Source organism: Protomyctophum parallelum (genome assembly GCF_964188405.1).
Source record: "Protomyctophum parallelum genome assembly, chromosome: 7".
In the NCBI taxonomy this organism is placed as follows: Eukaryota; Metazoa; Chordata; class Actinopteri; order Myctophiformes; family Myctophidae; genus Protomyctophum; species Protomyctophum parallelum.
Window position 1 is genome coordinate 51,204,966 of NC_139705.1, and position 22,311 is coordinate 51,227,276.

A 22,311-nucleotide genomic window follows, 5' to 3' on the forward strand; every position below is an offset into this window, starting at 1 on the left:
TTGTTTGATTCTCAGATATTTTATTTCACACTGATGCCATTATCAAATCAAATGAAACAGAACATGATGCCGTGTATTATACAGTCTTATGTAACTTTGTTTTTCTACTGCCCTTTCTTTCTCAGTAAAGCCACATTTTCACAATCACCTTACCATTTAAGGGATGTGAATTCAAAACCATTTATCAAACATAACAAACGCCCCCACCCGAAACAAACCGCCACAAAAACGCACTCTTAAAATAAATAATATTTTATGATAAATAACTCAGACAAACCTTGCACACATATCCAGCAATTCTAAATGGTTCAAAAGGATGGTGGCCATATTCTACAAGAGGGACATTAGTAACTAGTCTAAAACCAAAATGATATGTATATAAGCTGTCTAAATGATATTGCTACAGTTTACTACACTTACATTACAAATGTTGTCACAGTGATAACTCTGGTGTGCTGTATTTTGTATACTAGTTACATACAAACCAATAATTAGCTACACTGTTTAGGCTCATTCATAGTCTGGATTTTCGGTGGTGAGGTGACCACCGCTCCGGTGGTGAGGTGACCACCGCTCCGGTGGTGAGGTGACCACCGGAGCTGTAATAACGGTTGAGCGGTGGTGAGAGAAGAGCTGAAGCGGTGGCGGTGGTTTGCTCTTCACCGCGGCTCTGTGACATCATGTTGTAGTTCGGTGGTCACCTCAGTGACGTCATGTTGTAGTTCGGTGGTCACCTCAGTGACGTCATGTTGTAGTTCGGTGGTCACCTCAGTGACGTCATGTTGTAGTTCGGTGGTCACCTCAGTGACGTCATGTTGTAGTTCGGTGGTCACCTAACCACCGATAAATCCAGACTATGAATAACGCTTGAGGCACCAATAACCACAACACTGTGACACTACTGTACGTGATCCACTGCACGGATTACAAGACATTCCGTTTGTTTGAAAGAGATTCCCCAAAATGTGTTGTTCAACCCCCACAGTTCTGCTACAAAACGTATTAAAGAAAGACATCTTGTGCACCGAAGTCTGACGTCAATATCGGTAGAGGGCGCAAATCCACGGGTTCATGTACTTTATTTTAGATCGGCTCATATAAGAACTGTGTTTGAAAAATAAACAAGTCATCCCGGGCCGTTTCACTCATAAGAATCAACTGACTGAGAGAAAACGCTATTGTTACTGCTGCCGAATTAAGTTATATTTTCGCTAGAAACAGACTATCATAATGAGTGACTGACTGTCATAAACGATACAGAGACACCTCCCTGCCAATAACGCAGAGACAGCTTGTTTATTTTTGGACCACAATGCTTATATGAAACGATTTTAAGATGTTAAGCCCATGTTATTCTCCATGGAGAAGTGATTACCAGGCAGAACCTGGGGATGAGCGAGTGACGTCAGGACTTTAGAACCAGGGGATGAGCGAGTGATGTCAGGACTTTAGAACCAGGGGATGAGAGAGTGATGTCAGGACTTTAGAACCAGGGGATGAGCGAGTGAGGTCAGGACTTTAGAACCAGGGGATGAGCGAGTGACGTCAGGACTTTAGAACCAGGGGATGAGCGAGTGATGTCAGGACTTTAGAACCAGGGGATGAGCGAGTGACGTCAGGACATTAGAACCAGGGGATGAGAAAGTGAGGTCAGGACTTTAGAACCAGGGGATGAGCGAGTGAGGTCAGGACTTTAGAACCAGGGGATGAGCGAGTGAGGTCAGGACTTTAGAACCAGGGGATGAGCGAGTGAGGTCAGGACTTTAGAACCAGGGGATGAGCGAGTGACGTCAGGACTTTAGAACCAGGGGATGAGCGAGTGACGTCAGGACTTTAGAACCAGGGGATGAGCGAGTGAGGTCAGGACTTTAGAACCAGGGGATGAGCGAGTGACGTCAGGACTTTAGAACCAGGGGATGAGCGAGTGACGTCAGGACTTCGGCGCTGTAGTCTATACGATATGAAACGATGACTTATCATATGTACGTAAACTATGTATGTATGACTCAAAATGTGGGAAAGGATTCAGCCTGATCAGACCTCATTTGACTTCCATTTATAAATTAAAAGGTAAACATTAAAAACTATATATATATATAACTAGAACTGCACTCTGTCGAGTGCCTACTTGCAGAGCGCGCAAGTACTGTCGACCGCTACAAACTGTAAAATCCATAGACTGTAAAAAATATGGACAAAGCGTTCCCCGGTTCTAACATGAACGTAAAATGAAGCCTGTAATAATATGCTAATTCCTGATGTAAGTCGCCATCTTTCTAGATCCGTTTGGTACCAGCTGGCCATTGGCTGGCTCCGTTTTGTACCAGCTGGTCATTGGCTGCCCAGACAACGAGGCGGGACTTCCCCCCTTCTTCTCCGTTGGTTTTTATTTTGACTCGAGTGGGAGGAGAAGACTCTTGAGTGGGAGGGGAATCCCGATCATAGACTGTAACGGTAGCCACGCCCCTCAGAACATACGCGACTTTATGGTCATTTTTTTAATTAATGGGACCATACTTTTCCAAAAAGAATATTATGACATTAGAAATGAGACTTTAAACTAGTGACTGGAAGCAGAAAGTATTCATGACCATGTTTATTAAGGTAATACAGTCTAGGTGAAGTTGGGCCAAAATACATGGGCCTCTATGGAGCTATGGGGCTTTTTGGGTCCAGTCCAGCGCCACAACAGGCCATTATATGAACTACCGATTTCAAATGAGGCTTCACGAAATATCTGGCTGACTGCCCCCCTGGTGAAATCTCAGCTTCTCTGTGAAGGAACGTTTGAAATGTTGAATTATTAGGTTTAGCTATTTGCTACCTACCTACTTTATGCATGTAAAAAAAGTAGTATCATGAAGTATGGTGCTTTAAATTGACTTAATCTTGGACTATAGTGATATTAATACTAAATACCTCTGTGTATATATGTAATTTGTAAGTTGATTAGCGGTATACTGTGGTTACTTTGCGCCACTTTTGATGCGTATGCACCGTCCCAGCATAATATGACGTCAGGGTATAACTGGTACAACTATCTCTCAATTATGACGTAATAAAGATGTGGATTAAAGGACCCAATGCCAGAGTGTAATTGGTTTTCGACGGTGATGTAATGACGATGTGTTTTAGTGTCGGGAGGATTAAAGGTAATGCTCCTGTGTATACCACTGCCGTATCAGGCACAAGCATTCATTACGTCATTTGCTGGGACGGTGCATACACATCGAATATCGTCCCAGGGCGAAACGAGTACTTGCGCGCTCTGCTTGCGCAAGTAATAAAGCATACAGTTTGTGGAACAAAATGCATGTAAGTACTAAGTTAGACTACTAGCAGTGTATAAAATAAATAGCTCTAAACACACACACACACACACACACACACACACACACACAGACACAGATTTCCTATAGATAGAGCCTGTGTTGTAAAAATATATGGTAACTGAAAAGCAGCCCAGGTGATATAACGAACATGCACGCCACACGGCTTGAGGCTAATGGCATGCAGTTGAACACCGCGACGCTGTAAACCCAATGTGACACGGACTGGCTGGGGCTGCTGGGTTTGGACCCACATTTAACCCAATTAGGCCATTATCCGACGCAAGACGTAAAAGGCCGTGCCGATTACGACCCGTCGACGCTTTGTCAGTCGGATGCAGTGAAAGTGTCTGGGCTGCTTAAATATGAATCGCATAAACTCGCATCAAATCCTCCAGTGCTAAATCTTTACTCTAGAGATTGTACAAAATGTATAAGGGTCCACTTGTGTTAACATTCGTGCACTCTCAAGAGTTACAACTTAATAAATATAGTGCTCCCCAATAAGTACGTATTCCTGTTGAACAGCTGACCCCGAAATGTCAATCCCCGATCTAGGCCATTTTAATGCCTGTAACGGTCTGTAACGGTCCTGGCTGACCACCAGGCAGAGCGGCATGGGACGCGACGGGCAGCGGACAGCGGAGAGGTGGACCTGTGCTCCTCTAGCCCGCTCCTCCTCCTCCTCCTCCTCCTCCTCCTCCCTGGACATCGGTCCGGCAGTTATTAGCCTGGCAGATGCGGACGCGCTGGGTGAAGTACCCCGGGTCGGAGATGGCCCGCAGTAGGTCGTTCTGTACCAGGTTGATGTCGTAGAGCTCCGACGTGAAGGCTGTGCGGGTCTCACCGCTGTCCTGGGACAAGAAGACCTGGGGGGGGGAGGGGGAGAGAGAGTTATAACCAGTGCTGGGAGCGACTGTGGCTCAAGAGGTAGAGCAGGTCGTCCAATGATCCATGGGCGGACGGCGGTTCGAATCCCGGCTCCTCCTCCTCCATGTCTACATGTCGAAGTGTCCTTGGGCAAGAAGACACTGAACCCCTGAAATTGCTCCCGATGTGCTGGTTGGTATGCCTTGCATGGCTTCCGCCGCAATCGGTGTGTGAATTATGAATGGGTGAATGTATAATGCACAATCTAAGTGCCTTGGATAAAGGCGCTATATAAATGCACCATTTACCATTTACTGTATACAGATGAGAGTTATGACATGGGGCCAGTCCAATGGCGGCTCTTCTACATAGATTGGCAAAGTGTGACAAGGGACTGAACCGGAAGTTTCTTTTTTCTTTCTGGTAATAGTACAACATAAACGTTATCATGAGTGCTCTAATCTCCAGTACTGTAGTACAGTAGTACCACCCTATGGATGTGTGTCTGCAGCCCTAACGTTACTACAATTGCTGCAACAACAACTGAACATTTGTTCAAAGATTGTTGGACAACCACTACACTTCAATTGCTTGCTTGAGAGGGAGAGAGGTCGTGGAGTTAACTGCACAGTGGTTCCCAAAGTGGGGTCCGGGGACCCCCAGGGGTCCTTGAGGGAGTTCGCTAAATGATAGCTCGGAAAGCAAATGGGTCTGTAACTCAGTGTACAAATGGATGGATTTGGTGGTCCTTGACATGAAAAGGTTTGGGAACCACTGCTTCAGCAGACAGGGTACAATGGAGCTAAGAGGTGTATATATATATATATATATATATATATATATATATATATATATATATATATATAAAATATCAGATAAATGGATCAGTACAGGTAAGGGTGTACCCTGTATGGATATATATATCATATCAATGGATCAGTACAGGTAAGGGTGTACCCTGTATGGATATATATATCAGTTCATTAGATCAGTACAGGTACAGTAAGGGTGTACCCTGTATGGATATATATATATCAGTTCATTAGATCAGTACAGTAAGGGCGTACCCTGGGATGGACGATGGTGTCCTGGTCATTCTGCCTGATGTTGTCGTCGATGAAGATGTGCTGGACGTGCGGGTCAAAGGGGTCCACCCACAGGGGCTTCCCCCCCAGGATGGAGTACGTGTTCCTGGCCCACCTGCAGAGAGGTGAGGGTCAGACACAGAGAACCATTTACAAAACAAATACATTATCCTAAATCTCTTGGTGTTAACCCATTTTGGTGTTCGCATTATGTTATGCTTTAGCTATTGAAAAATAACAGATCTACAAGCTCGTAGCGCGCCACCGAGTGGCGCGCTACGAGCTTGTAGGTCTGCTATTTTTGAAAAAATCGAAGAACGACTGACATAGAAACATAGCTTTTTCAGAACACTGTCAGGATGTAGAAGAATTTATTTTAATCTGATCTCAGGTCAAAAAAACAGCCCGATCGCCCCATGACGAAGTTCACCATCCTTTGAATTAGGTTATTCATATCAAAACCGATCGCATCGCTCCACAGCCAGGGAGCGCCTGTTGCGCAACACACTCGATGTTGCGCAACAAGTGGGACGTCATGGAAAATGTTCCCGTTTAGCCGACGAGACGGAAAATCTTAAAACGTTAATAACTCTTGAGTAGCAATCGGGAGTGTTAACCCATTTTGGTGTTAGCATTATGTTATAATATAGCTATTGAAAAATAGCAGATCTACAAGCTCCTAGCTTATTTTTGAAAAATCGAAGAACGACTGACACATAGACATAGAAACATAGCTTTTATCAGAAAGGTGTCAGGATTTAGAAGAATTCTTTTTAGAATCTGATCTCAGGTCAGAATGGGTTGAGGCAACCCGTGGGTGGAATGGAACGAATAGCACAATACCGGGTGGTTCTTCAAAGGTTGGTGAAAAACACCCGCAATCAAAGATAAACTAATTACACCGTCAAAAGTGTTAAATCGATTAGTGAACGGTTGCAGCGATAGTGACTGGCCCGCTGCAGCACCGCTGCATCACAGGTGTGTTGTCGGTACCAGTCAAAGTGGACCAGGTGTGTTGTAACTTGTCGGTACCAGTCAAAGTGTTACAGGTGTGTTGTAACTTGTCGGTACCAGTCAAAGTGTTACAGGTGTGTTGTAACTTGTCGGTACCAGTCAAAGTGTTACAGGTGTGTTGTAACTTGTCGGTACCAGTCAAAGTGTTACAGGTGTGTTGTAACTTGTCGGTACCAGTCAAAGTGTTACAGGTGTGTTGTAACTTGTCGGTACCAGTCAAAGTGTTACAGGTGTGTTGTAACTTGTCGGTACCAGTCAAAGTGTTACAGGTGTGTTGTAACTTGTCGGTACCAGTCAAAGTGTTACAGGTGTGTTGTAACTTGTCGGTACCAGTCAAAGTGTTACAGGTGTGTTGTAACTTGTCGGTACCAGTCAAAGTGGACCAGGTGTGTTGTAACTTGTCGGTACCAGTCAAAGTGTTACAGGTGTGTTGTAACTTGTCGGTACCAGTCAAAGTGTTACAGGTGTGTTGTAACTTGTCGGTACCAGTCAAAGTGGACCAGGTGTGTTGTAACTTGTCGGTACCAGTCAAAGTGGACCAGGTGTGTTGTAACTTGTCGGTACCAGTCAAAGTGTTACAGGTGTGTTGTAACTTGTCGGTACCAGTCAAAGTGTTACAGGTGTGTTGTAACTTGTCGGTACCAGTCAAAGTGTTACAGGTGTGTTGTAACTTGTCGGTACCAGTCAAAGTGTTACAGGTGTGTTGTAACTTGTCGGTACCAGTTAAAGTGTTACAGGTGTGTTGTAACTTGTCGGTACCAGTCAAAGTGTTACAGGTGTGTTGTAACTTGTCGGTACCAGTCAAAGTGTTACAGGTGTGTTGTAACTTGTCGGTACCAGTCAAAGTGTTACAGGCGTGTTGTAACTTGTCGGTACCAGTCAAAGTGTTACAGGTGTGTTGTAACTTGTCGGTACCAGTCAAAGTGGACCAGGTGTGTTGTAACTTGTCGGTACCAGTCAAAGTGGACCAGGTGTGTTGTAACTTGTCGGTACCAGTCAAAGTGGACCAGGTGTGGTGTAACTTGTCGGTACCAGTCAAAGTGGACCAGGTGTGTTGTAACTTGTCGGTACCAGTCAAAGTGGTGTAACTTGTCGGTACCAGTCAAAGTGGTGTAACTTGTCGGTACCAGTCAAAGTGGTGTAACTTGTCGGTACCAGTCAAAGTGGTGTAACTTGTCGGTACCAGTCAAAGTGGTGTAACTTGTCAGTACCAGTCAAAGTGTTGTAACTTGTCGGTACCAGTCAAAGTGGACCAGGTGTGTTGTAACTTGTCGGTACCAGTCAAAGTGGACCAGGTGTGGTGTAACTTGTCGGTACCAGTCAAAGTGGACCAGGTGTGTTGTAACTTGTCGGTACCAGTCAAAGTGGTGTAACTTGTCGGTACCAGTCAAAGTGGTGTAACTTGTCGGTACCAGTCAAAGTGGTGTAACTTGTCGGTACCAGTCAAAGTGGTGTAACTTGTCGGTACCAGTCAAAGTGGTGTAACTTGTCAGTACCAGTCAAAGTGGTGTAACTTGTCGGTACCAGTCAAAGTGGTGTATCTTGTCGGTACCAGTCAAAGTGGTGTAACTTGTTGGTACCAGTCAAAGTGGTGTAACTTGTCGGTACCAGTCAAAGTGGTGTAACTTGTCGGTACCAGTCAAAGTGGTGTAACTTGTCGGTACCAGTCAAAGTGGTGTAACTTGTCGGTACCAGTCAAAGTGGTGTAACTTGTCGGTACCAGTCAAAGTGGTGTAACTTGTCGGTACCAGTCAAAGTGGTGTAACTTGTCGGTACCAGTCAAAGTGGTGTAACTTGTCGGTACCAGTCAAAGTGGTGTAACTTGTCGGTACCAGTCAAAGTGTTGTAACTTGTCGGTACCAGTCAAAGTGGTGTAACTTGTCGGTACCAGTCAAAGTGGTGTAACTTGTCGGTACCAGTCAAAGTGGTGTAACTTGTCGGTACCAGTCAAAGTGGTGTAACTTGTCGGTACCAGTCAAAGTGGTGTAACTTGTCGGTACCAGTCAAAGTGGTGTAACTTGTCAGTACCAGTCAAAGTGGTGTAACTTGTCGGTACCAGTCAAAGTGGTGTAACTTGTCGGTACCAGTCAAAGTGGTGTAACTTGTCCGTACCAGTCAAAGTGGTGTAACTTGTCGGTACCAGTCAAAGTGGTGTAACTTGTCCGTACCAGTCAAAGTGGTGTAACTTGTCGGTACTAGTCAAAGTGGTGTAACTTGTCGGTACCAGTCAAAGTGGTGTAACTTGTCGGTACCAGTCAAAGTGGTGTAACTTGTCGGTACCAGTCAAAGTGGTGTAACTTGTCGGTACCAGTCAAAGTGGTGTAACTTGTCGGTACCAGTCAAAGTGGTGTAACTTGTCGGTACCAGTCAAAGTGGTGTAACTTGTCGGTACCAGTCAAAGTGTTGTAACTTGTCGGTACCAGTCAAAGTGGTGTAACTTGTCGGTACCAGTCAAAGTGGTGTAACTTGTTGGTACCAGTCAAAGTGGTGTAACTTGTCGGTACCAGTCAAAGTGGTGTAACTTGTCGGTACCAGTCAAAGTGTTGTAACTTGTCGGTACCAGTCAAAGTGGTGTAACTTGTCGGTACCAGTCAAAGTGGTGTAACTTGTCCGTACCAGTCAAAGTGGTGTAACTTGTCGGTACCAGTCAAAGTGGTGTAACTTGTCGGTACCAGTCAAAGTGGTGTAACTTGTCGGTACCAGTCAAAGTGGTGTAACTTGTCGGTACCAGTCAAAGTGGTGTAACTTGTCGGTACCAGTCAAAGTGGTGTAACTTGTCCGTACCAGTCAAAGTGGTGTAACTTGTCGGTACCAGTCAAAGTGGTGTAACTTGTCGGTACCAGTCAAAGTGGTGTAACTTGTCGGTACCAGTCAAAGTGGTGTAACTTGTCCGTACCAGTCAAAGTGGTGTAACTTGTCGGTACCAGTCAAAGTGGTGTAACTTGTCGGTACCAGTCAAAGTGGTGTAACTTGTCCGTACCAGTCAAAGTGGTGTAACTTGTCGGTACCAGTCAAAGTGGTGTAACTTGTCGGTACCAGTCAAAGTGGTGTAACTTGTCGGTACCAGTCAAAGTGGTGTAACTTGTCGGTACCAGTCAAAGTGGTGTAACTTGTCGGTACCAGTCAAAGTGGTGTAACTTGTCGGTACCAGTCAAAGTGGTGTAACTTGTCGGTACCAGTCAAAGTGGTGTAACTTGTCGGTACCAGTCAAAGTGTTGTAACTTGTCGGTACCAGTCAAAGTGGTGTAACTTGTCGGTACCAGTCAAAGTGGTGTAACTTGTCGGTACCAGTCAAAGTGGTGTAACTTGTGGGTACCAGTCAAAGTGGTGTAACTTGTCCGTACCAGTCAAAGTGGTCCTGGAACCCTCCCAGGCCGTGGACCGAGCTCAGGTACTGGTACAGGCCTCTCTCTCCGTGATGCGTGGACACGTGCTCCGACGCCCGGCTCAGAACCACACTCTTCTTACTGCAGCGGATCTTTCCCGGAGTCGAGTTCACGCTGAGCTGAGGGGAGAGGAGAGAAGAGCCAGTGGGCATCATTAAGAGGACGATGTGAGGGGAGAGGAGAGAAGAGCCAGTGGGCATCATTAAGAGGACGATGTGAGGGGAGAGAAGAGAAGAGAAGAGCCAGTGGGCATCATTAAGAGGACGATGTGAGGGGAGAGGAGAGAAGAGCCAGTGGGCATCATTAAGAGGACGATGTGAGGGGAGAGAAGAGAAGAGCCAGTGGGCATCATTAAGAGGACGATGTGAGGGGAGAGGAGAGAAGAGCCAGTGGGCATCATTAAGAGGACGATGTGAGGGGAGAGAAGAGAAGAGCCAGTGGGCATCGTTAAGAGGACGATGTGAGGGGAGAGGAGAGAAGAGCCAGTGTGCATCATTAAGAGGACGATGTGAGGGGAGAGGAGAGAAGAGCCAGTGGGCATCATTAAGAGGACGATGTGAGGGGAGAGGAGAGAAGAGCCAGTGGGCATCATTAAGAGGACGATGTGAGGGGAGAGGAGAGAAGAGCCAGTGGGCATCATTAAGAGGACGATGTGAGGGGAGAGAAGAGAAGAGCCAGTGGGCATCATTAAGAGGACGATGTGAGGGGAGAGGAGAGAAGAGCCAGTGGGCATCATTAAGAGGACGATGTGAGGGGAGAGAAGAGAAGAGCCAGTGGGCATCATTAAGAGGACGATGTGAGGGGAGAGAAGAGAAGAGCCAGTGGGCATCGTTAAGAGGACGATGTGAGGGGAGAGAAGAGCCAGTGGGCATCATTAAGAGGACGATGTGAGGGGAGAGAAGAGCCAGTGGGCATCATTAAGAGGACGATGTGAGGGGAGAGGAGAGCCAGTGGGCATCATTAAGAGGACGATGTGAGGGGAGAGGAGAGAAGAGCCAGTGGGCATCATTAAAGAGGACGATGTGAGGGGAGAGGAGAGAAGAGCCAGTGGGCATCATTAAAGAGGACGATGTGAGGGGAGAGGAGAGAAGAGCCAGTGGGCATCGTTAAGAGGACGATGTGAGGGGAGAGGAGAGAAGAGCCAGTGGGCATCATTAAGAGGACGATGTGAGGGGAGAGGAGAGAAGAGCCAGTGGGCATCGTTAAGAGGACGATGTGAGGGGAGAGAAGAGAAGAGCCAGTGGGCATCATTAAGAGGACGATGTGAGGGGAGAGGAGAGAAGAGCCAGTGGGCATCGTTAAGAGGACGATGTGAGGGGAGAGGAGAGAAGAGCCAGTGGGCATCATTAAGAGGACGATGTGAGGGGAGAGGAGAGAAGAGCCAGTGGGCATCATTAAGAGGACGATGTGAGGGGAGAGGAGAGAAGAGCCAGTGGGCATCATTAAGAGGACGATGTGAGGGGAGAGGAGAGAAGAGCCAGTGGGCATCATTAAGAGGACGATGTGAGGGGAGAGGAGAGAAGAGCCAGTGGGCATCATTAAGAGGACGATGTGAGGGGAGAGAAGAGCCAGTGGGCATCATTAAGAGGACGATGTGAGGGGAGAGGAGAGAAGAGCCAGTGGGCATCATTAAGAGGACGATGTGAGGGGAGAGGAGCCAGTGGGCATCGTTTAAGAGGACGATGTGAGGGGAGAGGAGAGAAGAGCCAGTGGGCATCATTAAGAGGACGATGTGAGGGGAGAGGAGAGAAGAGCCAGTGGGCATCATTTAGGAGGACGATGTGAGGGGAGAGAAGAGAAGAGCCAGTGGGCATCATTAAGAGGACGATGTGAGGGGAGAGAAGAGAAGAGCCAGTGGGCATCATTAAGAGGACGATGTGAGGGGAGAGGAGAGAAGAGCCAGTGGGCATCATTAAGAGGACGATGTGAGGGGAGAGGAGAGAAGAGCCAGTGGGCATCATTAAGAGGACGATGTGAGGGGAGAGGAGAGAAGAGCCAGTGGGCATCATTAAGAGGACGATGTGAGGGGAGAGGAGAGAAGAGCCAGTGGACATCGTTAAGAGGACGATGTGAGGGGAGAGGAGAGAAGAGCCAGTGGGCATCGTTAAGAGGACGATGTGAGGGGAGAGGAGAGAAGAGCCAGTGGGCATCATTAAGAGGACGATGTGAGGGGAGAGGAGAGAAGAGCCAGTGGGCATCGTTAAAGATGGAGTGCCATGGCCCAGGCCGTAGCGTAACGGTCTGGGCACCGGACTGGTAATCCAGTCGCAGTGTGCCGCGGGTTCGACTCCCGGACCCGACACGGCCTTTACTGCATGTCATCCCCCCATCTCTCTCCCGTTTCCTGTCAGCCTACTGTCTGTCCCTTCAAAAATCAATAAAAAGGCGTAAGCCGCAAAAAAATATCTTAAAAAAAAAAAAAAAAAGATGGAGTGCCATGACTTTTCTTTCATTCTGTCAAAGGTTTCAGCCTCCAGGAAGAAACCCTGAATACAAAAGGGAACCACACCAACTATGGGGCTCTAATGAAGTACTGTCACCTCATAAAACACATGAAAAACTGCACTCCATCTTTAATCCATGCTACTACCTTCGGAGTCAGAGAGTAAGACAGAGTTACGGACACTATGGGGCCAGTCCAATATGGAGGCTCTTCTACATAGACCTCTATTGAGATGAATGGTCCTGGACCGGAAGTAGGCAGAAATGCATTGGACCAACAGCAGGCCAACAGCCCAGCTGTAATGATCTTAAATCCCTTTATTTTATTATGTTGTACGATTACTACAAAACAGAGACTTTAGCTGTTACTGTACAATACTTTAAAACAGTTGTCATGTTGCACACATGCCTAAAACTGCTGATATTTGCACCGCCCTCGTTGACTTATAGCATGTTATGTAGACAGCACTATAATTGCATTGTATGTACAGTAGTCATAGCACGTCATATTACATATGTATAGCATAGTAGTATAGTTTATATGTATAGCTTCATTATATAGATATTCCACTGTTACTTTCTTAGCTTACGCATGTTTCTTGATAAATGTTTTTATGTGATGTATTCCCATGCTTTTTTGTTCTTGCTTAATGTAAGTCGCTCTGGATTAAGAGCGTCTGCTAAATGCCTACATTGTAAATTGGAAACGAATGCGTTTCAAACTCCAGCTTGTCCCCCTTTCAGGCTGCATGAACAGCGCTCGGTTTCTGCCCCCTCAATGTCCTAACTCTTATTAACCCATTCTGACCGGGCACCCATTTTGGTGCCGGCATCATGTTATGCTTTAGCTATTTAAAAATAGCAGATCTACAAGCTCATATCGCGCCACCGAGTGGCGCGATACGAGCTTGTAGGTCTGCTATTTTTGAAAAATCTAAGACACTTTTAGAATCTGATCTCAGGTCAGAATGGGTTAATAATGAAACTGTCAGGATGTAATAGACAATTTTAGAATCTGATCTCAGGTCAGAATGGGTTAAATGAACATGAACAGCACTCGGTTTCTGCCCCCTCAATGTCCTAACTCTTATTAAATGAACATGAACAGCGCTCGAGCGCTCGGTTTCTGCCCCCTCAATGTCCTAACTCTTATTAAATGAACATGAACAGGACTCGGTTTCTGCCCCCTCAATGTCCTAACTCTTATTAAATGAACATGAACAGCGCTCGGTTTCTGCCCCCTCAATGTCCTAACTCGGTTTCTGCCCCCTCAATGTCCTAACTCTTATTAAATGAACATGAACAGCGCTCGAGCGCTCGGTTTCTGCCCCCTCAATGTCCTAACTCTTATTAAATGAACATGAACAGGACTCGGTTTCTGCCCCCTCAATGTCCTAACTCTTATTAAATGAACATGAACAGCACTAGGTTTCTGCCCCCTCAATGTCCTAACTCTTATTAAATGAACATGAACAGCACTAGGTTTCTGCCCCATCAATGTCCTAACTCTTATTAAATGAACATGAACAGAGCTCGAGCGCTCGGTTTCTGCCCCCTCAATGTCCTAACTCTTATTAAATGAACATGAACAGGACTCGGTTTCTGCCCCCTCAATGTCCTAACTCTTATTAAATGAACATGAACAGCACTAGGTTTCTGCCCCCTCAATGTCCTAACTCTTATTAAATGAACATGAACAGCACTAGGTTTCTGCCCCCTCAATGTCCTAACTCTTATTAAATGAACATGAACAGCGCTCGAGCGCTCGGTTTCTGCCCCCTCAATGTCCTAACTCTTATTAAATGAACATGAACAGGACTCGGTTTCTGCCCCCTCAATGTCCTAACTCTTATTAAATGAACATGAACAGCACTAGGTTTCTGCCCCCTCAATGTCCTAACTCTTATTAAATGAACATGAACAGCACTAGGTTTCTGCCCCATCAATGTCCTAACTCTTATTAAATGAACATGAACAGAGCTCGAGCGCTCGGTTTCTGCCCCCTCAATGTCCTAACTCTTATTAAATGAACATGAACAGGACTCGGTTTCTGCCCCCTCAATGTCCTAACTCTTATTAAATGAACATGAACAGCACTAGGTTTCTGCCCCCTCAATGTCCTAACTCTTATTAAATGAACATGAACAGCACTAGGTTTCTGCCCCATCAATGTCCTAACTCTTATTAAATGAACATGAACAGCGCTCGAGCGCTCGGTTTCTGCCCCCTCAATGTCCTAACTCTTATTAAATGAACATGAACAGGACTCGGTTTCTGCCCCCTCAATGTCCTAACTCTTATTAAATGAACATGAACAGCACTAGGTTTCTGCCCCCTCAATGTCCTAACTCTTATTAAATGAACATGAACAGCACTAGGTTTCTGCCCCATCAATGTCCTAACTCTTATTAAATGAACATGAACAGAGCTCGAGCGCTCGGTTTCTGCCCCCTCAATGTCCTAACTCTTATTAAATGAACATGAACAGGACTCGGTTTCTGCCCCCTCAATGTCCTAACTCTTATTAAATGAACATGAACAGCACTAGGTTTCTGCCCCCTCAATGTCCTAACTCTTATTAAATGAACATGAACAGCACTAGGTTTCTGCCCCCTCAATGTCCTAACTCTTATTAAATGAACATGAACAGCGCTCGAGCGCTCGGTTTCTGCCCCCTCAATGTCCTAACTCTTATTAAATGAACATGAACAGGACTCGGTTTCTGCCCCCTCAATGTCCTAACTCTTATTAAATGAACATGAACAGCACTAGGTTTCTGCCCCCTCAATGTCCTAACTCTTATTAAATGAACATGAACAGCACTAGGTTTCTGCCCCATCAATGTCCTAACTCTTATTAAATGAACATGAACAGAGCTCGAGCGCTCGGTTTCTGCCCCCTCAATGTCCTAACTCTTATTAAATGAACATGAACAGGACTCGGTTTCTGCCCCCTCAATGTCCTAACTCTTATTAAATGAACATGAACAGCACTAGGTTTCTGCCCCCTCAATGTCCTAACTCTTATTAAATGAACATGAACAGCACTAGGTTTCTGCCCCATCAATGTCCTAACTCTTATTAAATGAACATGAACAGCGCTCGAGCGCTCGGTTTCTGCCCCCTCAATGTCCTAACTCTTATTAAATGAACATGAACAGGACTCGGTTTCTGCCCCCTCAATGTCCTAACTCTTATTAAATGAACATGAACAGCACTAGGTTTCTGCCCCCTCAATGTCCTAACTCTTATTAAATGAACATGAACAGCACTAGGTTTCTGCCCCATCAATGTCCTAACTCTTATTAAATGAACATGAACAGGACTCGGTTTCTGCCCCCTCAATGTCCTAACTCTTATTAAATGAACATGAACAGCACTAGGTTTCTGCCCCCTCAATGTCCTAACTCTTATTAAATGAACATGAACAGCACTAGGTTTCTGCCCCCTCAATGTCCTAACTCTTATTAAATGAACATGAACAGCGCTCGGTTTCTGCCCCCTCAATGTCCTAACTCTTATTAAATTAACATAAACAGCGCTCGGTTTCTGCCCCCTCAATGTCCTAACTCTTATTAAATGAACATGAACAGCGCTCGGTTTCTGCCCCCTCAATGTCCTAACTCTTATTAAATGAACATGAACAGCGCTCGAGCGCTCGGTTTCTGCCCCCTCAATGTCCTAACTCTTATTAAATTAACATAAACAGCGCTCGAGCGCTCGGTTTCTGCCCCCTCAATGTCCTAACTCTTATTAAATGAACATGAACAGCGCTCGAGCGCTCGGTTTCTGCCCCCTCAATGTCCTAACTCTTATTAAATGAACATGAACAGGACTCGGTTTCTGCCCCCTCAATGTCCTAACTCTTATTAAATGAACATGAACAGCGCTCGAGCGCTCGGTTTCTGCCCCCTCAATGTCCTAACTCTTATTAAATTAACATAAACAGCGCTCGAGCGCTCGGTTTCTGCCCCCTCAATGTCCTAACTCTTATTAAATGAACATGAACAGCGCTCGAGCGCTCGGTTTCTGCCCCCTCAATGTCCTAACTCTTATTAAATGAACATAAACAGCGCTCGAGCGCTCGGTTTCTGCCCCCTCAATGTCCTAACTCTTATTAAATGAACATGAACAGCGCTCGGTTTCTGCCCCCTCAATGTCCTAACTCTTATTAAATGAACATGAACAGGACTCGGTTTCTGCCCCCTCAATGTCCTAACTCTTATTAAATGAACATGAACAGGACTCGGTTTCTGCCCCCTCAATGTCCTAACTCTTATTAAATGAACATGAACAGAGCTTGGTTTCTGCCCCATCAATGTCCTAACTCTTATTAAATGAACATGAACAGAGCTTGGTTTCTGCCCCATCAATGTCCTAACTCTTATTAAATGAACATGAACAGCGCTCGGTTTCTGCCCCCTCAATGTCCTAACTCTTATTAAATGAACATGAACAGGACTAGGTTTCTGCCCCCTCAATGTCCTAACTCTTATTAAATGAACATGAACAGGACTCGGTTTCTGCCCCCTCAATGTCCTAACTCTTATTAAATGAACATGAACAGCGCTCGGTTTCTGCCCCCTCAATGTCCTAACTCTTATTAAATGAACATGAACAGGACTCGGTTTCTGCCCCCTCAATGTCCTAACTCTTATTAAATGAACATGAACAGGACTCGGTTTCTGCCCCATCAATGTCCTAACTCTTATTAAATTAACATAAACAGCGCTCGGTTTCTGCCCCCTCAATGTCCTAACTCTTATTAAATGAACATGAACAGGACTCGGTTTCTGCCCCCTCAATGTCCTAACTCTTATTAAATGAACATGAACAGGACTCGGTTTCTGCCCCATCAATGTCCTAACTCTGATTAAATGAACATGAACAGGACTCGGTTTCTGCCCCCTCAATGTCCTAACTCTTATTAAATGAACATGAACAGGACTCGGTTTCTGCCCCCTCAATGTCCTAACTCTTATTAAATGAACATGAACAGGACTCGGTTTCTGCCCCCTCAATGTCCTAACTCTTATTAAATGAACATGAACAGAGCTTGGTTTCTGCCCCATCAATGTCCTAACTCTTATTAAATGAACATGAACAGAGCTTGGTTTCTGCCCCATCAATGTCCTAACTCTTATTAAATGAACATGAACAGCGCTCGGTTTCTGCCCCCTCAATGTCCTAACTCTTATTAAATGAACATGAACAGGACTAGGTTTCTGCCCCCTCAATGTCCTAACTCTTATTAAATGAACATGAACAGAGCTTGGTTTCTGCCCCCTCAATGTCCTAACTCTTATTAAATGAACATGAACAGGACTCGGTTTCTGCCCCCTCAATGTCCTAACTCTTATTAAATGAACATGAACAGGACTCGGTTTCTGCCCCCTCAATGTCCTAACTCTTATTAAATGAACATGAACAGGACTCGGTTTCTGCCCCATCAATGTCCTAACTCTGATTAAATGAACATGAACAGGACTCGGTTTCTGCCCCCTCAATGTCCTAACTCTTATTAAATGAACATGAACAGGACTCGGTTTCTGCCCCCTCAATGTCCTAACTCTTATTAAATGAACATGAACAGGACTCGGTTTCTGCCCCCTCAATGTCCTAACTCTTATTAAATGAACATGAACAGAGCTTGGTTTCTGCCCCATCAATGTCCTAACTCTTATTAAATGAACATGAACAGAGCTTGGTTTCTGCCCCATCAATGTCCTAACTCTTATTAAATGAACATGAACAGCGCTCGGTTTCTGCCCCCTCAATGCCAGGTGGAGCGAAATTCCTTCACGACGGACGACGTACGTCGCGACGTATATTTTTCCGTCGCAACGTATATTCGAGTACGTCCTGGCGTAAATATCAATTCGTCCCGGCAGAACGGACTCGTCGCGGCTATATCTACCCGTTTGCGACGTAATAGGGTGACTATTATTTTCCGTCGCGCCAGAACGGGACTCGTCGCAGCTATATCTACCCGTTTGCGACGTGCGCCTCGCCGGTCCGGTCTCCAGGCGAGCCTGCGTCCTTCATATATTTTTTTTTCTGCTCTCGTTGGACTTAACTTTAAAAGTCCAATGGAACACCTCTTTGTAACGGGCCGCTGTAGCATAGTGGTCTAATCCCTCGCCTCTCTATTCTTTTTTGCTGAGGACGCTGGTTCAATTCCCGCTCGCGGCAGACCAAAATTATTATATTTTAGACAGACACACAGACAGACAGACAGACAGACTGTCTGCCTGCCTGTCTGCCTGCCTAATGTATTGTAAATAATGTATTCATTCCATACGGCTATTTTTTTTTTATATAAAAACTTTTGTCTTTCGCGCGATTCGAACCAGCGTCGTCAGCACCAAAACATTGAGAGGCGAGTGATTAAACCGCTAGACTACAGCGGCCATACGTTACAAAGAAGTGTTTCATTGGACTTATAAAGACAATAGCACCCAGCTGCAGTCTCGCAAGGGGAGGGACCGGAAGTGCTTTTATTTCCGGCTTCCACGTGCACAAGCGCACATACACGCACGCGAAATATAATGCGCGTGCACGACACGCACTTGCTGGTGCGCGCTTAAATGCCGGGTGTATATAGTACCATCTGTGCTTAAACATAATTACGTGGTCGGTTTGGAAAAGTTTGAAGTAGTTTGTTGTAGGTAATATTTTAATTGAAAGCTTATTAGTTGGTGGTATAAGTGTGCATATTTGAAGAAATGCAAATCTAACAATAATAAAATGATATGCAATAATAGGCTAGGCCTATATGGTCGATTATAACATAATGATATCAAGGCATTTAAGTAATGTAATAAGTTGCTATAACCCCGTACCCCTGTCCCACACACACCATGTCCAGACCATAGACCACAGACACACGACCATATGCATTTAATTTACTATGAAAACCTGCATTTCCCGTCAGTCAGTCAGTAAGTGTGTCATGTCACGCCTCGTGTCATGCCTCCATATATGGTCACGCCTCATGACACGTCACACCACCATATATGGCCGTTTCCATATGATATAAGATCCCGACACTGACCTCATCAAACCCTGGATAGCCATACATTGAAAAGACTGGATCATCACCTAGATCTCCATATATGGAGCTGAGGCGGCCAGCAACTCTACATCTGACCTCATAATGTAATAATCAGCTCATAATGTAATTAAAAGACGAGCACATAACTTAATAGATTTTTCTATAATGTAATAATGTGTTACATTAAGAACCTCCACATAGGCGACTCATACTGTAATAAAACTTCATAATGCAATAATGTCTTTATAATGTATGAGCTGATTATTACATATTGCATTATATTTCGCGTGCGTGTATGTGCGCTTGTGCACGTGGAAGCCGGAAATAAAAGCACTTCCGGTCCCTCCCCTTGCGAGACTGCAGCTGGGTGCTATTGTCTTTATAAGTCCAATGAAACACTTCTTTGTAACGTATGGCCGCTGTAGTCTAGCGGTTTAATCACTCGCCTCTCAATGTTTTGGTGCTGACGACGCTGGTTCGAATCGCGCGAAAGACAAAAGTTTTTATATAAAAAGAAAATAGCCGTATGGAATGAATACATTATTTACAATACATTAGGCAGGCAGACAGGCAGGCAGACAGGCAGTCTGTCTGTCTGTCTGTCTGTGTGTCTGTCTAAAATATAATAATTTTGGTCTGCCGCGAGCGGGAATTGAACCAGCGTCCTCAGCAAAAAAGAATAGAGAGGCGAGGGATTAGACCACTATGCTACAGCGGCCCGTTACAAAGAGGTGTTCCATTGGACTTTTAAAGTTAAGTCCAACGAGAGTAGAAAAAAAAATATATGAAGGACGCAGGCTCGCCTGGAGACCGGACTGGCGAGGCGCACGTCGCAAACGGGTAGATATAGTCGCGACGAGTCACGTTCTGGCGCGACGAGTCCAGCTCACGCCACAACGGGTAGATATAGCTGCGACGAGTCCCGTTCTGGCGCGACGGAAAATAATAGTCACCCTATTACGTCGCAAACGGGTAGATATAGCCGCGACGAGTCCGTTCTGCCGGGACGAATTGATATTTACGCCAGGACGTACTCGAATATACGTTGCGACGGAAAAATATACGTCGCGACGTACGTCGTCCGTCGTGAAGGAATTTCGCTGTCTCTCCCTCAATGTCCTAACTCTTATTAAATGAACATGAACACTGAACAGCGCTCGGTTTCTGCCCCCTCAATGTCCTAACTCTTATTAGATGGCTCTGACCAGCATTGTTTTTGTCGACTAAAACTAAGACGAAAAATGTTCGTCGACTACCTTTTTTCACTGACGAAAACTAAATGGAAACTAAATAAAAACTAAGCTATGGTGACTAAAACCAAGACTAAATGTATTGAAAATTTCGTCAACAGATTAAAAACTAGACTAAAATGTTAGGAAGGGACTACTGGAAAAGAGATCCAGTATACCGGTAAGTCATTTTACACTTGGTTGCATGCTGAAAATAGCCGATCTACAAGCTCACAACGTGTCGCAGCGCGACGCGTTGTGAGCTTGTAGATCGGCTATTTTCAGCAAGTGTAAAAACACACATTACGACATTTTAGTCGACTAAATTAACTGTAGATTTAGTCGACTAAAATCTTACAACATTTAGTCGATAAAACTAAACACATTCCAGGTGACTAAAATGTGGACTAAAACTAAAAGAAAACTACTCAAGAGACTACGACTAAAACTAAAATAGAAATTTGCTGCCAAAAAAAACCCAACACTGGCTCTGACTGTACCTTGAGGTCGGGCAGGTCGGGGAACAGCGGGTGTGTCCCCTGCGTCAGCGCCCTGGAGACGGCGCTCAGCACGCGGGGAAGGTCCGAGCCGAAGGTCCGGAACAGCACGGCGAACTCTGGCCGTCCCTCCCCCTCCTCCCCTTCCTCCCCTTCCTCCTCCTCCCCCACCAGGTCTCTGAGCAGCTGGAAGAAGGACGGGAGGATCCAGTGGTACAGGCGTCCATCCTCCCCTCGCACGGACAGCTCCTCGTCTCCCTGTGGGGAGCAGACAGACATATATATACATATATATTAGGGGTGTCAAAAAAAATCGATTCGAATTAGAATCGCGATTCCCGTTATGAACGATTTTCTTTTAGATTTTTTTTTTTTAGATTTTATTTCTGGTTAGTTACAGGAGTTTTCACTACATGGTGTTTATAATATGAAATGTAAGCTCACCCTAACCCTCACCCTTACAGTAAACATCATGTCTTCAGTCATTTTCAAGTTAATCACTTCAGTTGGCTGGAGTAGATTGTGATGAAATCCTATGTATTGAATCAAGAATCATTTTGAATAGAGAATAGTTTCGATTCTGGAAAAAAAATCTTTTGAATAAATAAAAAAATCGTTTTTGGAGAATCGAGAATCGTAGAATCGAAAAAATCGATTTTGAATCGAATCGTGACCCCAAGAATCGGAATCGAATCGAATCGTGGGACACCCAAAGATTCACAGCCCTAGTTAGTATGTAACAAAATGCAATAAGGATAGGCGTGAATAAGCTATAAGCTTCTGCCTATACCTTTTCGATCACTGAATTGCATAAAAATAAACTATTCATTCATTCATACTGTGGTCCTCTGGAGTGAGTGGTGAAATATAGTGGTCCTCTGGAGTGAGTGGTGAAATATAGTGGTCCTCTGGAGTGAGTGGTGAAATATAGTGGCCCTCTGGAGTGAGTAGTGAAATATAGTGGCCCTCTGGAGTGAGTGGTGAAATATAGTGGCCCTCTGGAGTGAGTGGTGAAATATAGTGGCCCTCTGGAGTGAGTGGTGAAATATAGTGGCCCTCTGGAGTGAGTGTGGAAATACAGTGGCCCTCTGGAGTGAGTGTTGAAATATAGTGGCCCTCTGGAGTGAGTGGTGAAATATAGTGGCCCTCTGGAGTGAGTGGTGAAATATAGACAGTGGTCCTCTGGAGTGAGTGGTGAAATATAGTGGCCCTCTGGAGTGAGTGGTGAAATATAGACAGTGGTCCTCTGGAGTGAGTGGTGAAATATAGTGGCCCTCTGGAGTGAGTGGTGAAATAATAGTGGCCCTCTGGAGTGAGTGGTGAAATATAGACAGTGGTCCTCTGGAGTGAGTGGTGAAATATAGTGGCCCTCTGGAGTGAGTGGTGAAATAATAGTGGCCCTCTGG

At 45.3% G+C, this 22,311-nt stretch overlaps 1 protein-coding gene across 1 annotated transcript; it reads right to left on the reverse strand.

Moving 5' to 3' along the window:
- Positions 1 to 3,994: 3,994 nt before the first annotated feature.
- Positions 3,995 to 21,184, reverse strand: LOC310862158 (uncharacterized protein; the record flags this gene model as incomplete). Its single annotated transcript, XM_083769892.1, has 4 exons — positions 3,995 to 4,198; positions 5,267 to 5,399; positions 9,643 to 9,803; positions 20,909 to 21,184. 4 exons carry the CDS (start codon positions 21,182 to 21,184, stop codon positions 3,995 to 3,997), a joined length of 774 nt encoding a protein of 257 aa, XP_083626018.1.
- Between the last annotated feature and the right edge of the window lie 1,127 nt (positions 21,185 to 22,311).